Source organism: Colletotrichum jinshuiense, chromosome 3 (genome assembly GCF_051148585.1).
Source record: "Colletotrichum jinshuiense chromosome 3, complete sequence".
NCBI lineage: Eukaryota > Fungi > Ascomycota > Sordariomycetes > Glomerellales > Glomerellaceae > Colletotrichum > Colletotrichum jinshuiense.
This window is the reverse complement of record NC_139310.1, coordinates 4,374,286-4,394,928: the sequence shown is the minus strand read 5'-3', so window position 1 is coordinate 4,394,928 and position 20,643 is coordinate 4,374,286. Positions and strand designations below refer to the sequence as shown.

At 55.5% G+C, this 20,643-nt stretch overlaps 4 protein-coding genes across 4 annotated transcripts; 2 read left to right on the top strand and 2 right to left on the bottom strand.

The window, feature by feature from the left end:
• Window positions 1-840: 840 nt before the first annotated feature.
• On the top strand, window positions 841-8,118 carry EsH8_III_001152 (uncharacterized protein; the record flags this gene model as incomplete). Its single annotated transcript, XM_083262877.1, has 3 exons — window positions 841-1,275; window positions 1,330-7,599; window positions 7,663-8,118. The coding sequence occupies 3 exons, from the start codon at window positions 841-843 to the stop codon at window positions 8,116-8,118; spliced, it is 7,161 nt and encodes a 2,386-aa protein (XP_083123364.1).
• A 1,900-nt stretch (window positions 8,119-10,018) lies between these two features.
• EsH8_III_001151 (uncharacterized protein) lies at window positions 10,019-12,213 on the bottom strand (the record flags this gene model as incomplete). The annotated part of the gene is made up of 2 exons (XM_083262876.1): window positions 10,019-10,336; window positions 10,393-12,213. 2 exons carry the CDS (start codon window positions 12,211-12,213, stop codon window positions 10,019-10,021), a joined length of 2,139 nt encoding a protein of 712 aa, XP_083123363.1.
• A 1,503-nt stretch (window positions 12,214-13,716) lies between these two features.
• EsH8_III_001150 (fumarase FUM1) lies at window positions 13,717-15,404 on the top strand (the record flags this gene model as incomplete). The annotated part of the gene is made up of 2 exons (XM_083262875.1): window positions 13,717-15,155; window positions 15,215-15,404. The coding sequence occupies 2 exons, from the start codon at window positions 13,717-13,719 to the stop codon at window positions 15,402-15,404; spliced, it is 1,629 nt and encodes a 542-aa protein (XP_083123362.1).
• A 2,882-nt stretch (window positions 15,405-18,286) lies between these two features.
• On the bottom strand, window positions 18,287-19,038 carry EsH8_III_001149 (uncharacterized protein; the record flags this gene model as incomplete). The annotated part of the gene is made up of 2 exons (XM_083262874.1): window positions 18,287-18,419; window positions 18,476-19,038. 2 exons carry the CDS (start codon window positions 19,036-19,038, stop codon window positions 18,287-18,289), a joined length of 696 nt encoding a protein of 231 aa, XP_083123361.1.
• Between the last annotated feature and the right edge of the window lie 1,605 nt (window positions 19,039-20,643).

Genomic DNA, 20,643 nt, shown 5'->3' with positions numbered 1-20,643 from the left:
GGTGGTCAAGGTCGTTGGTGGTTTGCTTGCTTGCTTGCTTGCTGCTAGCCAAGATGACAAGATTTCACGGCGCGAAAAGCTCTCGTCGGAAAACAATCGTCATGCAGGCAGGGGTGGGTGCGCGCGGCTATCCGAATATGGACAAATCAGGAAGCTTCTGCAAAGAGAAGCGACGTGGAAAAGTCTTTGTGCCTTTCCGTCTCGTCACAAAGAGGTTCTTTGAGAGCTGTGGAAAGTGATGTCTTGGAGTGCGCCCTCGATGTGCTTCAATGCGACGGACGGAGGTTGGGTTGGGCTGCTCAGAATTCGAATCCTGACCCGGTCTGGAGTCGAATAAAATTCATGACCGTGCAGGGGGAAAGGGCCATCAACCAGAGCTAGTCTGTATTTGGCTAGCCTGACTTGAGACCGTCTCGCGTCACTCTCAGTTGGCGTCTGTCACGTGGGGGCCCCCTCAATGTTTACTTTGCTCAGGCGTACCCTGAGCAACCGTCCTCCTGAATCCCTGCTCAAATGGTCTGAAGTCAACAATACCCATCCTTACGTCGATTATCATCCTCCACTTCCCAGCCTCCCCAAGCTTGCCTTGATCTCATCTTTTCCCAAAGGCAATACGGCCCATGAGGTAGCGAGTTGGCGACTTCTTTTGCATTTTTTTCTTTCAGAGTTTGTCGCTTTGCTGCCCTACGTCACCCTTGCTTCTGTCTTAATGTCTACTCCATGAGCGGGACCATCTACGAGAGACGCTTTGCGACGAACTACACGAACCCGACACGACCCGACCCGGAGCCCTGAGGGCTACGCTCTTCTGACGATCTTATGCCTCCGAGCGTTCAAAATATGGCGCAACAACGAAGTAATCCTTTTGCTAGGACTTCTCCTGGTCCTAGCAGCGGCCGACCGAAATCCGCAATCTTCTCCTCGCCATCCCCGCTGTCGGCGGTGTCTACCCCCACATCGCACGTCAGGAATCACTCCCATGCCTCAATAGCACCTGCAGCGCCTGCAGCTCCCATCACATTTTCGGGAAGCGGGCATTTCCGCCATAGTCGCTCTGATTCGAGGAACAGCGGCTCTGGCACCTTTGCGCCCTCGTTCATCAAGACCGAGGAGATGCGCCGCGGCTCTGACGCTGTGAGAGGCATTGAGGGCGAGAATGACTTCTCGGGAAAGCGATACGTATGGCTTAAGGACCCCCAAGTCGCTTTCGTGAGGGGCTGGGTGGTCGAGGAACTGGAGGGAAACAAGCTACTCGTTCAATGCGACGATGGTACAGTGAGTGTCTCGACTTGCGCATACTGACCGGCGTAGCTGACGTTCGACCAACAGCAACGAGAAGTCGACGCTGAAAGCGTTGACAAGGTCAATCCCGCCAAGTTCGACAAGGCAAACGATATGGCCGAGTTGACCCATCTGAACGAGGCATCTGTGGTCCATAACCTCCACATGAGATACCAAGCCGACTTAATCTACACCTATTCCGGCCTCTTCCTGGTCACGGTCAACCCTTACTGTCCGCTGCCCATCTACACGAACGAGTATATCAATATGTACAAGGGGAGGAGCAGGGAGGACACAAAGCCCCACATCTACGCCATGGCCGACCACGCCTTCCGCAACCTGGTGGACGAGGGCGAGAACCAGAGCATTCTCGTCACAGGAGAATCCGGCGCTGGTAAAACCGAAAACACCAAGAAGGTCATCCAGTACCTTGCAGCTGTCGCACATTCGGAGTCGCCAGTCAAGAACAAGTCTCAACAATCGAACCTGTCTCAACAAATACTCCGCGCGAACCCTATCCTAGAGGCTTTCGGCAACGCCCAAACAGTGCGCAACAACAACTCGTCAAGATTCGGAAAATTCATTCGGATCGAGTTCAACCGGGCTGGTGCGATTTCTGGCGCCTTCATCGACTGGTACCTCCTAGAAAAGTCGCGCGTTGTGAGGATCAATGGCCACGAGAGAAATTACCACATCTTCTACCAGCTCCTCAAGGGCGCAGACAAAAAGTTGAAGCAAGAGTTCCTCCTTGACGGCCTGGATGTCGAGGACTTCGCTTACACACGCGCGGGGCATGACACGATTGTTGGAGTATCTGACCACGACGAATGGGACACTTTGATGGAGGCCTTCAATGTCATGGGCTTCTCAGACAAGGACCAGAACTCCATCATCCGGACCATTGCTGCTGTACTGCATCTTGGAAACGTCTCCGTTGTCAAAGAGAGCCGTGCCGCGGATCAAGCCCGGTTAGCCCCCGATGCCAAGGAGCAAGCAGCCAAGGTGTGCACGCTCCTCGGCGTCCCGCTAGAGCCATTCCTACAAGGCCTGCTCCACCCCAGAGTTAAGGCTGGTCGTGAATGGGTCGAAAAGGTCCAGACTCCTGAGCAGGTTCGATTGGGACTCGATGCCCTATCCAAGGGTATCTACGAGAGGGGCTTCGGCAACCTCGTGACACGTATCAACCGCCAGCTGGACCGCACTGGCATGGGGTTGGACGACTCACGCTTCATTGGCGTACTGGATATCGCTGGTTTCGAAATCTTTGAGGAGAACAGCTTTGAGCAACTATGCATCAACTATACCAACGAAAAGCTCCAGCAATTCTTCAACCATCACATGTTTGTGCTTGAGCAAGAAGAATATGCAAGGGAACAGATCGAGTGGCAGTTCATCGACTTCGGACGGGACCTTCAGCCGACAATCGATCTCATTGAACTCTCCAACCCCATCGGTATCTTTTCCTGTCTAGATGAGGACTGCGTGATGCCAAAGGCGACGGACAAGTCTTTCACTGAAAAGCTGAACTCGTTGTGGGACAAGAAGTCAAACAAGTACCGGCCATCTCGACTTGGCCAAGGCTTCATCTTGACGCACTATGCTGCCGAAGTCGAGTATTCCACCGATGGCTGGCTTGAGAAGAACAAGGACCCTCTGAATGATAACATCACTCGCCTGCTTGCTTCTTCAACAGATAAGCACATTGCTGAACTTTTCGCCGATTGTGCCGACATGGATGACGACCTTGGAGCCAGCCGTAATCGGGTCAAGAAGGGATTGTTCCGTACTGTCGCCCAGCGTCATAAGGAACAACTTCATAGCTTGATGGCCCAGCTTCATTCCACTCACCCTCACTTCGTACGGTGTATTCTGCCGAATCACAAGAAGAAGCCCAAGCAGTTCAACAAGCTCCTGGTCCTTGATCAGCTGCGATGCAACGGTGTTCTTGAAGGTATCCGCATCGCCCGAACTGGCTTTCCCAATCGCCTTCCTTTTGCCGAATTCCGCCAGCGCTACGAAGTGCTCTGCAGGGATATACCAAAAGGCTACCAAGAGGGCCAAGCTGTAGCGGCAATGATGCTTTCAAAGCTTGGCCTAGACAAAAGCTTGTATCGCGTTGGTCTTACGAAGGTCTTCTTCCGAGCCGGTGTTTTGGCCGAGCTGGAAGAGCAGCGCGATGCCCTTATTACTGAAATCATGTCGCGATTCCAGTCTGTTGCACGCGGATACATTCAACGACGAGTCGCCTACAAGAGGCTGTTCCGAACCGAGGCAACTCGCATAATCCAGAAAAACTTTAATGTCTACCTTGATCTCATGGAGAATCCGTGGTGGCAACTCGTCGCCAAAATGAAGCCCCTTCTGGGGGCTACTCGGAGCGCCACCGAAGTCAAGAAGAGAGATGCGATGATCCGTCAGCTTCAAGACAAGATGCGCCAAGAGACCGATGACCGCCACAAGCTGGAGGAAGACAGGCGAAACGTTCACAACGAAATGGTTCGCATCCAGCAGACCTTGGAGAGTGAGCGCGCCCTTGCCTTGGACAAGGAGGAGATTTTCAAGCGTCTTCAAGTCCGAGAAGTAGAGCTAGAAGAGAAGCTCTCTGGTGCCATAGAAGACCAGGAGAGGCTAGAGGACCAGCTTGACGACTTATTAGAAGCCAAGAAGCGTGCCGAGAACGACGTCGAAAAATACCGGGCTCAACTGGAACAAGCCGCTTTGCTAATCGCAAGGCTGGAGCAGGAGAAATCGGAACTTTCGGCACGAACGGACGAGCTGGAGCGCTCCATTGAGGAGATTACCCAAAAGCAGTCTGAGCGCAGTGAACAGGAGCGATTGCTTGAAGATGAGATCAAGATGTTGCAGAGCCAGCTCAACCTCAAGGATCGTAAAGCACGAGACTTGGAGAGCAAGCTTCTGAAGGTCGACCAAGACCTCGAGGTCAAATTGCGAACGGCACAGAAGGAACTTCAGTCTTCGAAATCGAGGGAATCTCAGCTCGCCCACGAAAACCGTCAGGTTCAGCAACAACTCTCTGATCTATCCAAGACCTCAACAGACTACGAGGACCTCGTGCGGAAGAAGGAGAGCGAGCTTTCTATTCTTCGGAGCGACAACAAGAAGTTCGAGATGGAACGCCGCACTTTTGAGGAACAGAAGAAGGCTCTCGTGACTGAGAAGGAAAATGCTGCATCCAAGCTTCGCGAGGTCCAGGCTGAGATTACTGCCATCAAGTCGCAACAGTCACAACTCCAAAGGGAGGCCGAAGACGCCAAGAAGCTTCTCGAAGCTCGGCTTTCCGAAGACGCCCAAGCAGATGAGAACCGTCAAGTTCTGGAGGCGCAGATCAAGGACCTCAAGGACGAACTCTACAACATCCAAAAGGAGCTTAGCAGAGAACGCCAGTCTCGCGATGACGTTTTGCTGCTGAGTGAGCACAAGTTCAGTGCCCTGCAGGAGGAGTATGAACACCTCAACGAGTCGAAGATTATCATCGAAAAGGAGCTTTACGTCCAGCAAGACAACTTGCGTCGAACCAAGGAAGCCCGCGACACCGCGGAAAAGGAACGTGACGAGGCACGGCAGGAGATCCGACGTCTTCGTGTCGCCAAGAGTCAGGCTGAAGAAGCCCGAGTGCAAGCCGAGGTTGAGGGTGAACGTGCGGCCTCTCGCGCAGCTCGCGAGAGAGAGGAGAGTCTGCGGAAGGACCTGGACGCCGCTCATGAGCGATTGAAGTGGTTCGAGGACGAATGCGCAAATCTCAATCGTCAAGTCGAGGATCTCAATAAACTCATCCTCTCTTCTGGAGAATTCGGGCTCAAGAATGACCAGGAGAAGGAGAGACTCGAACGAGAGTTGGTCACAGTAAAGGGCCGCCTCACAGCCTCAGAAAATGACAACCGAACCCTCCTCAATAAACTTCAACAAAAGGGCCTTGAGATCGCCCGCTCGAGTTCGAGAGCTAGCGAAGCTTCGAGAAGCCAGGTTTTGGGCCTGCAACGAGAGAAAACACGGGCCGAAGAGCAGAATGTCAAGCTGAACAAGCAACTCGGCGACGCGCAGTTCACCATCGCCGGCCTCGAGAAGAAAGTGGAGAAGTTGCAACTCAATCTGGAGGATCTGAACCACGAGGTGGCCCGGGAAGCTAAGACCTCGAGGAACGCCGAAAAGATGTCATCGACATTCACCGCGCAACTGGCGGAGGCCAACCGGACCATTGAGTCCGAACGCCAGCTCCGCACCCAAGCCCAGGCTAGTGTTCGGACTCTGCAAATGACTATGGAAGCTAGGGAGAAGGAGTTGCAAGAGTTGAGGGCTCAGATGCTCAAGGTCCTCAAGACGGTCGATCCCGAGGTTGTTGTTCCGCCTCAAGTGGACGGCGCACATGAGAGCATGCTTGGCAAGAACTTCGACCTGGTTAGGAAAGTCGAGGACCTCCAGCAAAACCTCCGGGTTCAGACTGCTGCTCGGGCGAATGCTGAGACACAGCTGGCTGAGCTTCGATCTAGCCGGGTTGACTCTCCCATGAGACCAAAGCTGGAAGAGATCAGTCCTAACGAGGCCCCTTTCAATGGCTCGCCCACCTTCCGGCGGTCCAAGTTGCAGACGCGCCAGTACTCGAATAACTCAACCCCTACTCGTCGATTCGAGCCGGAGCCACTCGACTCGGCTCGCTCTGATAAGACTGCAGATATTCTGAGCTTCAACAACCGCATGGATCTCAAGGCCGAGGTTGAGGAGTTGCAAAATCAGCTCCAGATTGCTGAGATGCAAAACCGCCATCTCCAGAGCCAACTCGAGCGTAGTTCATCAACCCCAGATGACTTCGATGAGAATTCTTCGGTTCTTCGTGTGCAGAAGCTTGAGAAGGTCAACAGCCGCTTGCACGACATGCTGGATGACTCAACCAAGAAGGTGTCGGCACTGGAGCGAAGCGTCAGGACCGGCGAGTTGTCTCTTCGTGATATCCAGACCCGAACGCACGAGGAGATCCTTGATGCGCTTAACAGCCAAGAAGAGGCGCGTCGCTCACTTCTTCACAGCCATAGGGATGCCATTTCGGAACTCGCGGACGTCAAGAACCATTTCGAAAGGATGCGCCACGATCGAGCTGCCCTCGAGGTCGAACTTCGCGATACTACGTCCGAACTCGAGGAAATGACAATGGCTCGTGAGCAAGAGGCAGCCAGCCGAAGTCAGCTACTGCAGGAATTTTCCGATCTGCAAATTCGACTTGACACCGAGACATCGAAACTTGCCGACGTTGGGTCCAGCTTGAACTTGTACAAGAGTCGTGCTGATGAGTATTTCAGTAAATTGGAGCAAGCGGAAATCGCGGTTCTAAAGGCGAGCCGAGCGGAACAATTTGCCAAGGCGCAAGCCAAAGAAGCCGAGGAGACATATGCCGAGATCATGTCCGAACGAGAGAAGATGGACGCCACCCTTGAGGACCTGCAACGCCAAAACCAGAGACTCGAAGAGAAGCTCGAGGACGTTTCGACCGATCTCGATGCCGCGACCCAAGCCAAGAAGCGCCTGCAGCACGAACTCGAGGATTACAGGAACCAGCGGGCCAACGATATTGAGGATAAGGAAATGAGCATGGAGCAGACCCGCAAGAAGTACCAGGCCGAGTTCGCTACGCTGACCAAGGAACTGGATCTGGCCCGAGAGGAGAAACTCTTCAAACAAGCCGAAATCGCTCGCTTGCGCGAGGAACTTGACGAGCTCCGCTCTAAGTGGGACGATGAAGTGCTCAACAGTTCGACGTGGTCCAAGGAAAAGTCTCGCCTGGAGTCGACTCTGGCCGACGTTGTGTCCTCGCGCGACGAGGCAGTGAACGCTCATAGCGAGGCGCAAGGCAAGATTGTCACCCTGCTTTCGCAAGTTCGGTCCCTCCGCGCCTCAGTGGACGAAGTCACTTCTGAGCGGGACCTCCTTGTTCGGGAGAAGCGCAGCATCGAGGCTCGCCTGGAAGAAGCCAAGGCTGGCCTCGAAGACCTCACAAACGGCGACAGCGCATCCCTGCGTGATGCTGCAAACATTGACAAGGAGATGTTAGAGCTGAAGTCCAGCCTCGCCCAACATGAAGATATTGCGGCTGCTGCTGTAGAAAAGATGAGACGCGCTGAGGCTTTGGCTTCGGAGATGCAAAAAGAGGCGATGGCTGAACGCGAGAGCAGCTCCCAGCTTCAGAAGGACAAGGCTGCCCTTGAGAAGTCACTGAACGAGATTCAAATTAGGTTGGTCGACCTGGAGACCAAGGGTTATTCTAGCGCCAGCCACGACATCAAGTTCCTACACAAGCGCATCCACGAGGTAAGCACGCTAGTCGGCATTATGCTCAATATTTGAAACATTGGCTAACAATACAATGCTCAGCTCGAAACCCAGCTCGAGGAGCATGAAAATGAAAGGAACAAGTCTCAACGATCGGTCCGCAACGTTGACCGGATCGTCAAGGACCTTCAGGGCCAGATCGATCGTAAGGACAAGCAGAACACACAGCTGCAGGATGACGTATCCCGCATGCGTGACAAGGCCGAGAAGCTTCTGCAGACAATTGAGGAGCTTCAATCATCGGAATCGGAAAACCAGCTTCAAGCACGCCGCGCTGAGCGGGAGCTTCGCGAGGAGAAGGAGAAGTCGCTTCGTCTTCACCGCGAGCTCGAGGGTCTCAAGTCCGTGAGAACCGAGAAGGCGTCTGCGATGGGAAGCGTTCGTGGGGCTTGGCGCATGGGGTTCAGTGCCGATGATGACACTGCCTCGATGATTTCTGTGCCCAAGCGGAAAAGCAGCCTTAGTCGGGCGCCGAGTCTCACCAAGGGCTTCTTGTAAGAGAGGGTGGCGTGCGAAACAATGCGCGCAAGACTTATAATGTGTAAATGGGACTGACGGGAGTTGTTGTTTTGGCGTTGAGCCACGACCCACAAGGATCGGGGCAATGGGGTGTTTTGTTCGGGGCGTGTATGGTGTTTTTGTTGTTGTATACGTACGGCATGGGGTTTAACATTGGTTGCACTGGTTTGTTTTGCCAAATTACATATATGCAGTTATGAACGGACACATAGGATAACGAAAGAGCATCCATCGTTCCACGCCAGCTTCCTCGCTGTTTCGATCCGAGTGCAGTCTGGATGTTTGTTTGTCGGTGTGACTTGTCTGACCTCAGGCAGTCACTTGGCTGCGGATAACCGTACACGCTGAGGTAAGGAGTTGACGAGTGAGCTAACAAAAAGCTCGGTTGCTTCCTCGTCTTCTTCGTCTTCTCTCTTTCCTTCCACCTTGAGCCTAGGCCTTGTCGTCTACCGAACCAGGGTCGATGCGTTCTTTTTTTGAGCTCTCATCAACAACAACACGTCCCTAGCTAGTCAGCCGCTGCCGAGTCCGGAGATGGGTGCGGCGAGTAGCCACGAGGTCCGACAAATCGTCGACGAAGCCATCGTCGCCCTGCGGTCGGAGCAACATCGGCACGCCCGCAACGTGATGCCAGTCGACGATGAGACAGCTCATTGTGACGAGGGAGATGGCATTTATTACTACTATGATGATGACAACTGTCTGGGCTCAGAGTCAGACACGGACTCGGACGAGTCTGGATGTGAAGGTTCCTGTTGCGAGGACTGGGAGAGCGAGTGTTGTTATCAGACGATGCAGTGTTGTGTGGGGGATGAAAAGGGGGGGTTCAGCATTAGCCATAGAAGTCGGGGTAGGTCGAAGGATGAGGAGGGCAGGGGGAAGAAGAAGGGGAAGGAGAGAAAGGAGGAAAGGGGGTGCTTCGCCGGCTGCTATCCCACAAAAGAGAGGGGGGGTTGGGGTGGGGATGTTGTTGGCATCGCGAGGTGTCCCGGCGAAGTAAGTTCCGGTCCATCTCCATCGTCTCCCAGAGAGGAGGAGAGGAGGGATTTGGCATGGATGGATGACTGACGGGTAATGATAGCAAGACCCGAAGAAATGGGGCTTCAAGATCGACCCACGACACGTTTGCGCCGGCACCGGCTCGTGCGGGGCCGCGCGATCGTCTCCCGCCGGACAGGGACGACGGCACACGTTCAGGCGTGCCCGCGGAGACCGTGGCAGAGATGCGGGTGACGAAGATGGCCTCCGCCCGAGCCGAGGTCGTCGCCGGACACTGCTATTCGACGAGTTCGAGGCGTTTCCCGGGGAGCCATCACACTCTGACTATACAGGGTGGGGCGGCAGGGGTAGATGGGAGGGAAGGCGCCGGAGGGATGCGAGCCGGGACGCGTTCATGATGCGCGGCGGGCTGGCGGATGATGGGAGCGAGAGAAGGTTCAGGGGCGGTGGCAGGGGTGGCGGCAGTTGCAGGCGGGCAAGGAGTTGGGAAAGGAGGTCGGACCCAGATGATCGGGTTGGGGAGATTGATGACCAGTCCGAGGGAAGCTCGTATGGGATCGGAGAGAGGATGGTGGTCTCGAGGAGGGAGGATGGGGGGAGGAGGATTGTAAGGTTTGAGCGGGCGTAAACACTACTGTGCGGGGCATTCATTTTTTGATAACTTGTTTCGTGGAATACTGGGAACAGGGTCAATCGAGGCCAGCAGGTGAATGGTTAATCGTCCTGGTCTCTGATTCAGCGTGTCAAAGTGGATTTTGAGTCCTAGAGCTCGCATCAAATACATCATAAATTACTGCATTCAGATTTGCCTCCCATTCCACATGATCTCATTACATCTCTCACCCATCCTCTCATTCTGCAATTGCTTGCGCAAGGTTTCTCACCGCGCTTGCACCTTCTCATAGCTCTTCACATCATTCGGCATGCGGTAAATGCACAGCTCCCGACAGAAGAGACCCCACTCGCTACTCGTGCCCTCCCTGACAGCGTCCTGCATGTCGCGTCCGTAGCGTTCCCGGTAGGCCCGCTTGACGGCCTCCAAGTGGTGACGGTCCCAGTGGAAGCGGACCAGACGCGAGATGAGCAACTCGCGGCGCAGGTCGTCCTTTCGGCTTGCCGTGAGGGCGTGGTGGACGAGAAGGGCGTCGCGGACGGGCTTGTTGATGACGCCGTTGAGAATGTGGGCCAACAGTTCTCCCTGCGTACAATTATCAGCAACAGCATCTTGCATTTCCGGAACAAATTGGTACTCACTACTAGGTTGCCGCTCTTCTTGAGCGCATCGCGGGCAAAGTTGGACCTGTGCGTCCGTTCGTACAACTTGAGCACCTCGCGCAGATGCGAGTCGCTTCTTTGTACCACAATGCTGATCATCAGCGTCTCGCCGCCCTTTTCAGACTTGACAGCCTTCCGCAGATCGGCGACGTCGTCTTCGACGAGGTGGTAGTCAAGAGGCAAGCGGCGGCCGTAGGGGTCGTACTCCTCCATCCTACGCTCTTCAAGCACCATCAACACGGCCTTCTTGAACTTGTCCTCCTTCAACTCCGTCTTCATACACTTGGTCAAGCTGTTATCGTACTTCTTGTCGCTGAATCCATCCTTGATGAGCCGGATCTCGTGGTTCGTACGGCCCATGAGCGCTTCGATGAGCAGCTCCCGGCGCGTCTTGTCACCTTGATACCAGAAGTTGGCCCAATAAGCCTCGCTTTCCCACTGTCCAAGAGCGGTGGCGTAACAGGCCTTCATGAGATTCGGGTCTGCGTCCTTGAGACGGGCTCGGATGTGCTTGGCCACGTTGACGCCCTTGCGCTCTGCTCCCGTCTTCACCAAAGCCTTGTACTCCTTGCGAAGATCCATTACTTGGTCATGGGTCAGCCCCGGGAGGATCTCAATCAGAGGCTCGGGGTCGGGGTTTTTCCTGTCGCTGCGGAGCGCCTTTGCGATCCTTGAAGCATCATCCTCGATATCGTGGAACCTTGCCCGCCGGCGCCGCCTACCCTCGTCGTCGGAGCCAATTGGAGAGATGGGTTCCATCACCTGCAGGTCATGTGAAGGCAGCAGCATGGGTGACGGCATAGGGGACATGTCCTGGTATGTTCCATGGTATGACTCTAGTAGCGGCGAGCCTGGTGCGTTAGCCAGGGACATGCTCATGTTCAGAGCGTGATGGCCCGTGTTCACTGATAAATTAGACATGCGATGGGTGGGCGGCTGCGGCGACTTGTCACGCTTGCGGCTGCTAGGGTCGACGGTCAAAACGTTGGAGGAGACCCGGGGGTCATTGGCATAGTACTGCTGGGCACCGGCCGAGATCTGTGGGCCAGGGCTCGGCACGCGGCCGGAGTACCGCGGCTCGGGGGCCAAATTTGGCTTGGGCGCGTACTGATCAAATCCGTATGCCAGGTTCTCCTCCAGTGCCTTCTTTTTCTCCTCCTTCTTTTTAGACTTGTCGTCGGTCTTTGCATACTCATAGGGCTGAGGCTGAGCATAGGCATAGCCGCCGGGAGACACGGGGCGCGGAGGCTTGGGCGGGGGGTAGAGGTCGCCGGTGTCCGGGCGGGGTGGTTTAGGGGGTGCGTACTCGGCCTCGTTGCCGTATTTGCTGTTGCTTCGGCCGTGACTGCTGTACTTGGCCGGGAGATATTTGAACTTGTCATCGTCGCGAGGATCAGGGGTGCGGGCTTGCGGGTCGTCATACTTTTCGCGGGAGTTGCGGTAGTAGTTGTCCTGGGGAGACGGGGGCGGGCGATAGGATGAAGCACCGCGGCGGTCCTCATAGTCGTAGAGAGACCGGGTGCCAGGGAACATTGCGTCGCTGCCGTCTTCCGGGTAGGGCATGGCGCCCGACATGGCACTGCTGGAGCCTGGCTCGGCGGTGACAACACGAGCGCGGTTTTCACGTCCATCACGTCCATCACGTCCATATCTGTCGTCGAGATCGTCTTCCGGGTAGGCGTAGCTAGGCTCGCGCGGGGGATCAACCATGGCGGGTGGGGCAGGGCTGCGACTGCGCTCGCGACGGCCCGGGGAGCGCGAACGAGTGCGACGACTGCGGTCGTCAACCTGGAGAGACATGGTACTTGCTGGGAGACTTTGGCGCTCAAACCGGGTCTGTCGCTGTAGTTGTGCGATGAGAACGGGAGCGGATGGCTGGTGGGTGCTTGAAGCAGAAGCCAAGCAAGGTGGGGGTTTGGAGCTCGAGATGAGACAAAACGTGCGGGAATGAGGGGCTCTCTGTCAAAAGGTGGGACAGGGCGTAGGGTGACTTGAGCTCCTCTTTTATCAGATGAAAGAATGGGATGTCGCGTGCTCGTTTACTTCAATTGACCAGCGCAAAGCAGGTATCAAATACTCGCACTCGTACTCTATCTTCGGGGAGTGAAGTGTAGAAGAAGGAGGGAGAGGTAAAAAAGAAAAAAAGGCTCGAGGAGGCGGTGGAGGTAAAAAGGAATAAAAAGCAGAAGGATGGCAGATACATGGGAGAAAGGGGTGAGCATGAGCATAACAGGACACAAGCGAGTTGGGCTGAAGAAGGTGAAACCCGCCCAGTTGCATAGCTTCGATCCCCTTACCTGACAAGCGCGGCTACGGCATGCAGTAGACTAATGAGGCTCACAGTGCCCTGTCCCCGGTGCCGCGTCTCCTCCCGCATGGCTCCTGGGGAGTATTATTGCATGCATCACTGGCCTCAGCATGATGAGGTAGGTGTGCTTCTTGGATCTGCTGATCGTTATTCTCCGTCTAGGCCGTCTGGCGCTAAGAAGCGTGTGGTTGCCTCGGGGGCCAATGGCCGTGATGGCCTCAACTCTTGGGACCCTCAACACCGCCTTTCCTGCCTGCACCAAGACCCCTCGGGGCTGGGGATGCGTGGGAGTCAGAGTGGAGGTGAAGGAGGGCTGTGGGCGCCGGTAAGTCCGTTGCAGCGGTGCTCGGCAAGCTAAGCTCTCGGTCCCCGTAGGCGGCGAAGAGGGACTCTGCAGCTGTGCAAAGCCCTGGCAGCCTCTGTTATGTGATGCCATGCTGCAGCGGAGCGGGGCCGTGATGCCCGCTATGCCACAACCAACCCGCCCTATCATGGGGCTTCCGCTGCGGACGCTGCAAGGGCATCGGGGGCTGAATGGCTGCTTGCCCCTTCTTTCTGCCGGACAGCGGTAGCTTCGGTGAGTGGGCGGTGAGCGGTAGGGATAGTGGAAGGCCATCGTGAGTGCCTTAGATAAGCACTCGGCTAATGCCCTTCACCCGCATCGCCGTCGTCGTTGCTGCGCAATCGGGAATTCGGGATAAGCCGGGTGCACGGACCATTCAAGCTCCACAGTGTCAGAGCTCCCCCAACGGAGCCATTTCGGAGGTGGTCGTCGACCTTCTGTTGTTGAGCAAAAAAAAAACCCGAGCGCTATTATTGTTTTTTCCCTTTTCCTTTCGTCTCTGGAAATATTCTTGTTGGTCTGGCAATCATCCTGCGTCCTTTCTCATCTGCCGTCATTCTTCAATTGGTTCAGTCCAATCTCGAAGTCTCGTGTGACACCAACGTTTTTACCCCAAACACCCTCCCGCAGCTACCAAAGTAAACGGTCCGTCATGCTTCGATCGGCACCTGCTCGACGCGCCGCTTCCGGCCTGGCGAAGTCACAGTTTACCGTTAGGCCGAGGACATGCGCGAAGAGCCTCTCCACATGCTCGACCCGATTCACCTCCTCTTCCCCCGCAGCCCTTTACCCCGCGACGAACTCTAGATCAACAAACCTCACCAGCCCTTTCTCCCTCCAGCGAAGCCTGCACACCACAGCTCCCAGAATGGTCAACACCCGTACCGAGAGTGACGCCTTTGGCGAGATCCAGGTCCCTGCGGACAAGTACTGGGGTGCGCAGACTGAGCGCTCTCTGGAGAACTTCAAGATCAACCAGCCCCAGGACCGCATGCCGCCCCCAATTGTCAAGGCCTTCGGTATCCTCAAGGGCGCCGCTGCGACTGTCAACATGCGCTTCGGCCTCGATGAGACGGTCGGCAAGGCCATCCAGCAGGCCGCCGCCGAGGTTGCCGAAGGCAAGCTGCTCGACCACTTCCCCCTTGTGGTCTGGCAGACCGGCTCCGGCACCCAGTCCAACATGAACGCCAACGAGGTCATCTCTAACCGTGCCATTGAGATCCTTGGCGGTGTTCAGGGCAGCAAGAAGCCCGTCCACCCCAACGACCACGTCAACCGCTCCGCATCCTCCAACGACACCTTCCCCACCGTCATGCACATCGCCGCCGTCCTCGAGATCGAGAACGAGCTCATCCCCTCCCTCAAGAGCCTGCGCGACGCCCTGCAGAAGAAGGTTGATGACTTCGAGGCCAAGAACATCATCAAGATTGGTCGCACTCACTTGCAGGATGCCACCCCCTTGACTCTTGGCCAGGAGTTCTCCGGCTACGTCGCTCAGCTCGACGCCGGCGTCAAGAGAATCGAGTCCTCTCTGCCCGACCTGCGCCTGCTGGCCCAGGGCGGTACTGCCGTCGGTACCGGCATCAACACCTTCGAGGGCTTCGCCGAGGCCATCGCCGAGGAGGTCTCCAAGATGACCGGCACTGAGTTCAAGACCGCCCCCAACAAGTTCGAGGCCCTTGCCGCCCACGACGCCATCGTCCAGGCCCACGGCTCCCTCAACACCCTGGCCGGTTCCCTCTCCAAGATCGCGCAGGACATCCGCTACCTTGGCAGCGGTCCCCGCTGCGGCCTCGGCGAGCTCGTCCTGCCCGAGAACGAGCCCGGCAGCAGCATCATGCCCGGCAAGGTCAACCCCACCCAGTGCGAGGCCCTCACCATGGTCTGCGCCCAGGTTATGGGTAACCACGTCGCCACCACCATCGGCGGCATGAACGGCCAGTTCGAGCTCAACGTCTACAAGCCCCTTGTCATCCGCAACCTGCTCCACAGTGTTCGCATCCTCTCCGACGGCATGCGCTCCTTCGAGAAGAACCTTGTCGTCGGTCTCCAGGCCAACGAGGAGAAGATTGCCAGCATTATGAAGGAATCGTAAGTCGCAACAATTTTGCTTCTTTTCACACAAGTTTTGTTTGCTAACAAAATGATAGTCTCATGCTGGTCACCACCCTCAACCCCAAGATCGGCTACGACATGGCCAGCAAGGTCGCCAAGAACGCCCACAAGAAGGGCCTCACCCTCAAGGAGTCCGCCCTCGAGCTCAACGCCCTCAGCGAGGAGGACTTTGACAAGCTCGTCCGCCCCGAGCTCATGATCGGCCCCAAGCCTTACAAGCTGTAAAAGTGGCCATGTTTTGCTTTAAAAAAGTGGAGAGCTAACCACAATTGTGTAAACTACGTGACGATATCCTGTTACCTGTCAAAGGAAACCATGCGATCTTGAGCGATCCTTTTGTAGAACTGAGCCCGTACAATATGAAGAAAAAAAATACATAAGAATCGCCCATGCCCAGGGTTCAAACGACCCCGCCATCCCACATGTGATTTTTACCCCGCACCGCACCGCACCGCACCGGACTCAAGGCCGCTCATCCCAAGGTACGGATGAGATGTGTGCATTCCGCGACGAGACAAGCATGCACATTCCTGGGATGACATGGGCCCTTTCTGTGCGAGGAGGCCGGAGCCTCTTCGTTTACGAGCGACTCAAAATGAGCGATGTGGAAGGAATGCATGGGAAGCCTGCCCGCCCCCCAGGGTAAGTAGGACCGACGGATTTGGTTGGGAGCTTGTGGTGCATTACGAGTTACCGGATCGAGAAACCATCGTTCCGCGCCCTTGATGCCATTGGCCAGGCGACTCAACCCGTCCACTATCTGCAGCCTGCACCACCACCCCCCGGCCCCCAACCCGCAAGCTCTCACATAATCAAAACGCCCACATCCCATACCCCATGACACTTTGGCAGCCTGCTACTACTACGCCAGGTTTGATGGTCCCATCGCTCCCAAACGCCGTGGTTGCAAGACAGGAGTTGAAAGAAGCCTGGCTGATTCTCGTGGTTGGTGGTCTCTCCTCGGTACGTAATTGGCTACGGCGTTACCCTGGGGTGCAACCATTATCATATCGTAACATTACGTTGTAATTGGCCATCCGGGCATCTCCAAACCTTCGGTTTAATATCAAGGGCACCTAGGTGAAGGGTTATGAAGATTGAAGATCAATAGTTAACCTCGTGAACGCCTGTTACGGATTTCTTGATGGCCAATACGGCTCTAAGATCTGGGCAGCTCTGCATGCCATTATGTGGCCGTTGGTTCTTTCATTGGTAGGTGGTGACTCTGTTGAGCCCGCGCAATACAATGCTCGGCTCTTCCGTCAATGGAACAGTTGGACGGGCGACGCCGCGTCTTCAGCAGCGCTCGCTACCTCGGCGGGCTTTGGCTTGTTCAGAACCGGATACGCGTTGGAAGCACGAAAATGACAGGAGCTGGTATACCTGTACATCACTCTTGTAGTTTCAATAGAAGAGGCGATGCCAAAGGAAGGGAGGCAAAAAGGGGTAAGGCGATCGAGATAAGTATTCAGATACAGCAGCAGTCGGCCCTTCCACATTGCCAACCGGGCCCTAGAGATTGCACAAAGACGGGAATATTTGAGGTTTGTTAACCGGGTGCAACACCAGGGTGACACGGTGTCTGCGGACAGCCCACCTTTTATGATAGCCGTAAGATTTTCGTCCCAGGTCGGATTGCTAACGCTGCCTGGTTCTCATACTTCTTTTGGGCTATAATATGCCCCGAAATATGCTTTTTCTTTACTACAAGGCTCTCCCGGACTGCTGCCTCGCATCCCATCTGCTTTTCTCAACATGGTGTTATCGACCCCTTTCTCGCAGTCCATACGTCCCAAGAACCAACATTGGCCGGGTTTATCGTAGAAGACATGAACGGGATGAGGTTTGAGCCGCTTCCTATATGGCGGAAGAACATAATTACTGTCTCCTCCGATGCATGTCCTGCCGGGAAACCTAGGAATCCTGGAACGGGAACTGCCCCGACTGTCTAGAGCGAAGAGGGTCAGCCGGACCCGTCCCAAGGGCAGTCTCCGCCGCCTCCCTATGTCGCCTGGGGAGTTGGTGGATTCGTCGCCGGGTGCGTCTCGGTGGAGAAATGGAGGGCATCGCGAAACGCTGTGAACCATCTCCTAGAGGCCGATTCGGGGTTGGGGCCCTTGGGCTGCGTCGGCCGCCTCAGCAGCGCAGCGGGCGGGCTAGTCACCAACGACCTGTCTCGGACGCCGACGGTTTGCTTTCGGTGTCGGCAGCTTACCAGTAGAGTGGCTCCAAGGCAAAACGGGCCCGTTGCGTTTGAAGGAGCATTCCAAAGCCCCGTCGGGTGGGGTCGGGTATAACGCTTTACACAAATAGCGCCGAAGAAGACGACGATGACGGTGGGCCGCGAGCGTGGTCGCAATGTTTGGACCTATAAGAGCAAGCAGTGTTTTGTCATAGGCGACGTGACGTGAAGTAGACAAAGGTACACGGGGTGTCTCGGTTGTCCCAATCGTATTGAGGCCGTCATGTCATGACCAGGACCCCGGTGCCACACAACATGTTACGCTGTCGTATTTGCGTAGGCGGCCGCCGGTGTGAGAGACTACTCTCCGGGCTTTCGATCAGGGATTCCTCGACTCCCGTGGACTGTCCACCTTGATATCGACCGGCGGTACTAGAGATGTAGAACACAAGTTGCTGGGTTTCTCTCCCGTTGATGGCTCCGAGTATCCCGTACAGACTTGGCGTTGTCGGTATCGGGCACAGATCTGGGGATGGAGAAGGACAGGAGCCGTTTGGAAGCGTTCTGCTTCCCTCTACCTGTCTTTGCTCAGGTTCCTTGTCAAGGTCCTGTGTAGGCCATTATTCCCAGCGTGCGACGGCTTGTGACCTCTCTTCTTTCTCATTCTAACTTCGTCCCTCGTCATGTATGTCTGCGCAAATCTTGTCGTCTTCCGTCATTTCGCCTCGGATCACAAAGATGCACAGGGAACCCATAGGGCAGAGTAACAATAAGTTTCATTCATGCCGTAACCAGCGCCGCGCTCAATAGTATCAAAAAGATGGTATCGCAATATCTAGTAACAACATTAATAGTCCGTTTGTCTTGAGACGTGTTTTTGATTTTCCCTTTTTTTCTTTTTTCCTCATTTCCTATTCACCACCCGTCATGGTCTTGGCCCTTGAACTTCTTGCTCCTCATCATAAGGCTCTGTGTCACACCGGAAGGAGGGTGACGGGCACGGCTTCTCATCCACTTCTAACCGAATTTCTCCCTGGGGAGAGTAGTGGTTGCGGAACCTATTCCATGTTAGTTCGACAAGACTTGCACGATCACGAAACTAGGAAATGCTCACCCTTGAAAGGTAGTGCCCACGGTCTCCAGCACCAACAGAACCAGGACGAGTGCAATGATTGCGCCCAGGACGACGAGATCCGGATGTTGCTCGAAGATGGCCATCGAAGGCCTTGGAATCTGGATGTGTTTCCAGCAAGGCAAGCGAGTCTTGGAGGGAAGCAGCTCTGCCAGGCCTTCACTAAGCGTCATCGGAGTGATGGTCTCGGGAGTACCGTCGCCCACGACGTCTACCACCTTGCCCTTTCTAGTTGCCGGGTGTCTGGAGAGAGATTGAAGGTAACTGGTTTTCAGTGGCCGAGGGGCGGCGAGGACGACCGACGGGGGCATGTCTTCGGAGGGGGACACGGGATGGTTGTCGAATTCCACCTCAACCTTCTGACTCTCGAGTCCTTGAAAGAAGGCAGCGGGTCTCTTGCGGTGCATGCGCACACGGGTGACCTGCGTGAGACGACGTGCCTCGTCCCTGACGTGGGATACCAGGTCTGAAATGGTGGCGGGGACAGGAGCAGCCAAGCCCAGCTGCACAAATCCCAACGCGCAGAGCAAAGTTGCAGGCTTCATCTTGTTGGTGGCTATGTCGTAGGCGGAATGCTTGAAGGAGGATATACAGAAACTGATAGAGCGAGACTACACTGTATTAAGAGATGCTGTCGTGATTGCAGACCCCGTCTCTCGGCGATTTATGCGAGTCCTGAGCGTCGTCGTCTCTTTCACGTCCCGACAGCCAAGACAGGTTTGCTTGGCTTCCCAGTACGCAGGCTGCGACCAATTATTCTGACAGGATGTTGGCGATGGGTTGCACGAGCAGTGCTACAGGCTGACTCCGAGGGCTTGATTTGATGTAAGCTGCGAGGGCCGTTGTGTCTCGATCGATTCCGCCAATATCTTCAAGTCAGGATGCGCAGTTGGTAGGCAGTGAGTATTGAAACTACCGGCGGCGGCTGTGGAAGAAGCTCCTGGGCGATGAGATCTTGTACTGCGATGTTGATGCGATGTGGGGTGTGCGCGGAATGGATGTCAAGTCTGGGCGCCCAGTTTATTAGAGGAAATGCGGCGGGACGGGCAGAGTCAAGCACAGAAATCCGAGCGCAGAAGTCGGCGGTGATGTAGGGCGATAAACCTCGAAAGCGTATGAAACAAAACAAGTAACGGCTCTGGTGCGTTCCCAAGCTGTGAGGAATGAAGAAGTTGGGACGGGTCGACTAATGGGAGGGGTGAGACCGGATGGAGGAGCGGAGGGCAGACAAAAGAGCAGAGAGAGGGTGTTCGTGGTTGACGTGCCAAGGCGAGAGAGGTCTGAAAGTAATATAGTCCGGAGAGGGGAGATTGGTCTAGAATGGAACTATCCGTAACCAGCTGTATGCATGTGGATTTGTGCAGAGAAGCATGGGGGTAGCAAGATTATTAAGTCCAGAGCTGTGAGGAGAGCAAGGCAACTCACGCATTGGGATTGACATAACAAATGGTCTACCCGAAGACGGGAGCGGCTGTGTCTCTCTTCATTCTCTACCCGCACCTTTCTCCGTCTTTCTCCAGACCTCTGGTGTGTTTCTGCCCCCCAAACCGGGCGCTGGGGGGGACCGCTGGACACTGGCTTCGGGCGGCAGGTCATGACCAGGATCTAGGCCCAGCCAGGGATAGATGCAAGGATGGTCTGGACCCTGTGGACTACGGTACGCCCTGTACTGAGCAGAGGGGAGCTCGATTCAAACATGGTCGCCCGCATGCTCCTTTGCTGTGCCTCACCGGGGCTTGTCCCGGTCGGTACAAAGGGCTCGCGCTACCCTCGCTGAGTGGGGATGCACCCAGGGATCGCTTGTCTTTAAGCTTCGAGGCAGCGTAAAAAGCAAATGCAACTAGCCGCGCGAGGTCCCGACAGGGGCACACGGCGCACCCGTTGATTATTATGTATCCGTACTGACTCTGGACCTGTAACGAGAACGAGGGACGCCTGCCGAGTTGCCGATTTTGTTCACTAGATTCGACGATCCTTGTTTCTTGCAAAGGCTCGTGGGCCTTCTGGTTCCTCTGGTGTTTTCGACCCTCGGTTTGCTCGGCCCCCGTTGCTGTGAAATGCGACGTATGGGCCACTTGGGGATACCCAACTGGTTTCCAAATCTTTCCATGTCCCGATTTAGGATCCAACCAGAGGTTGGTGGTGGACGC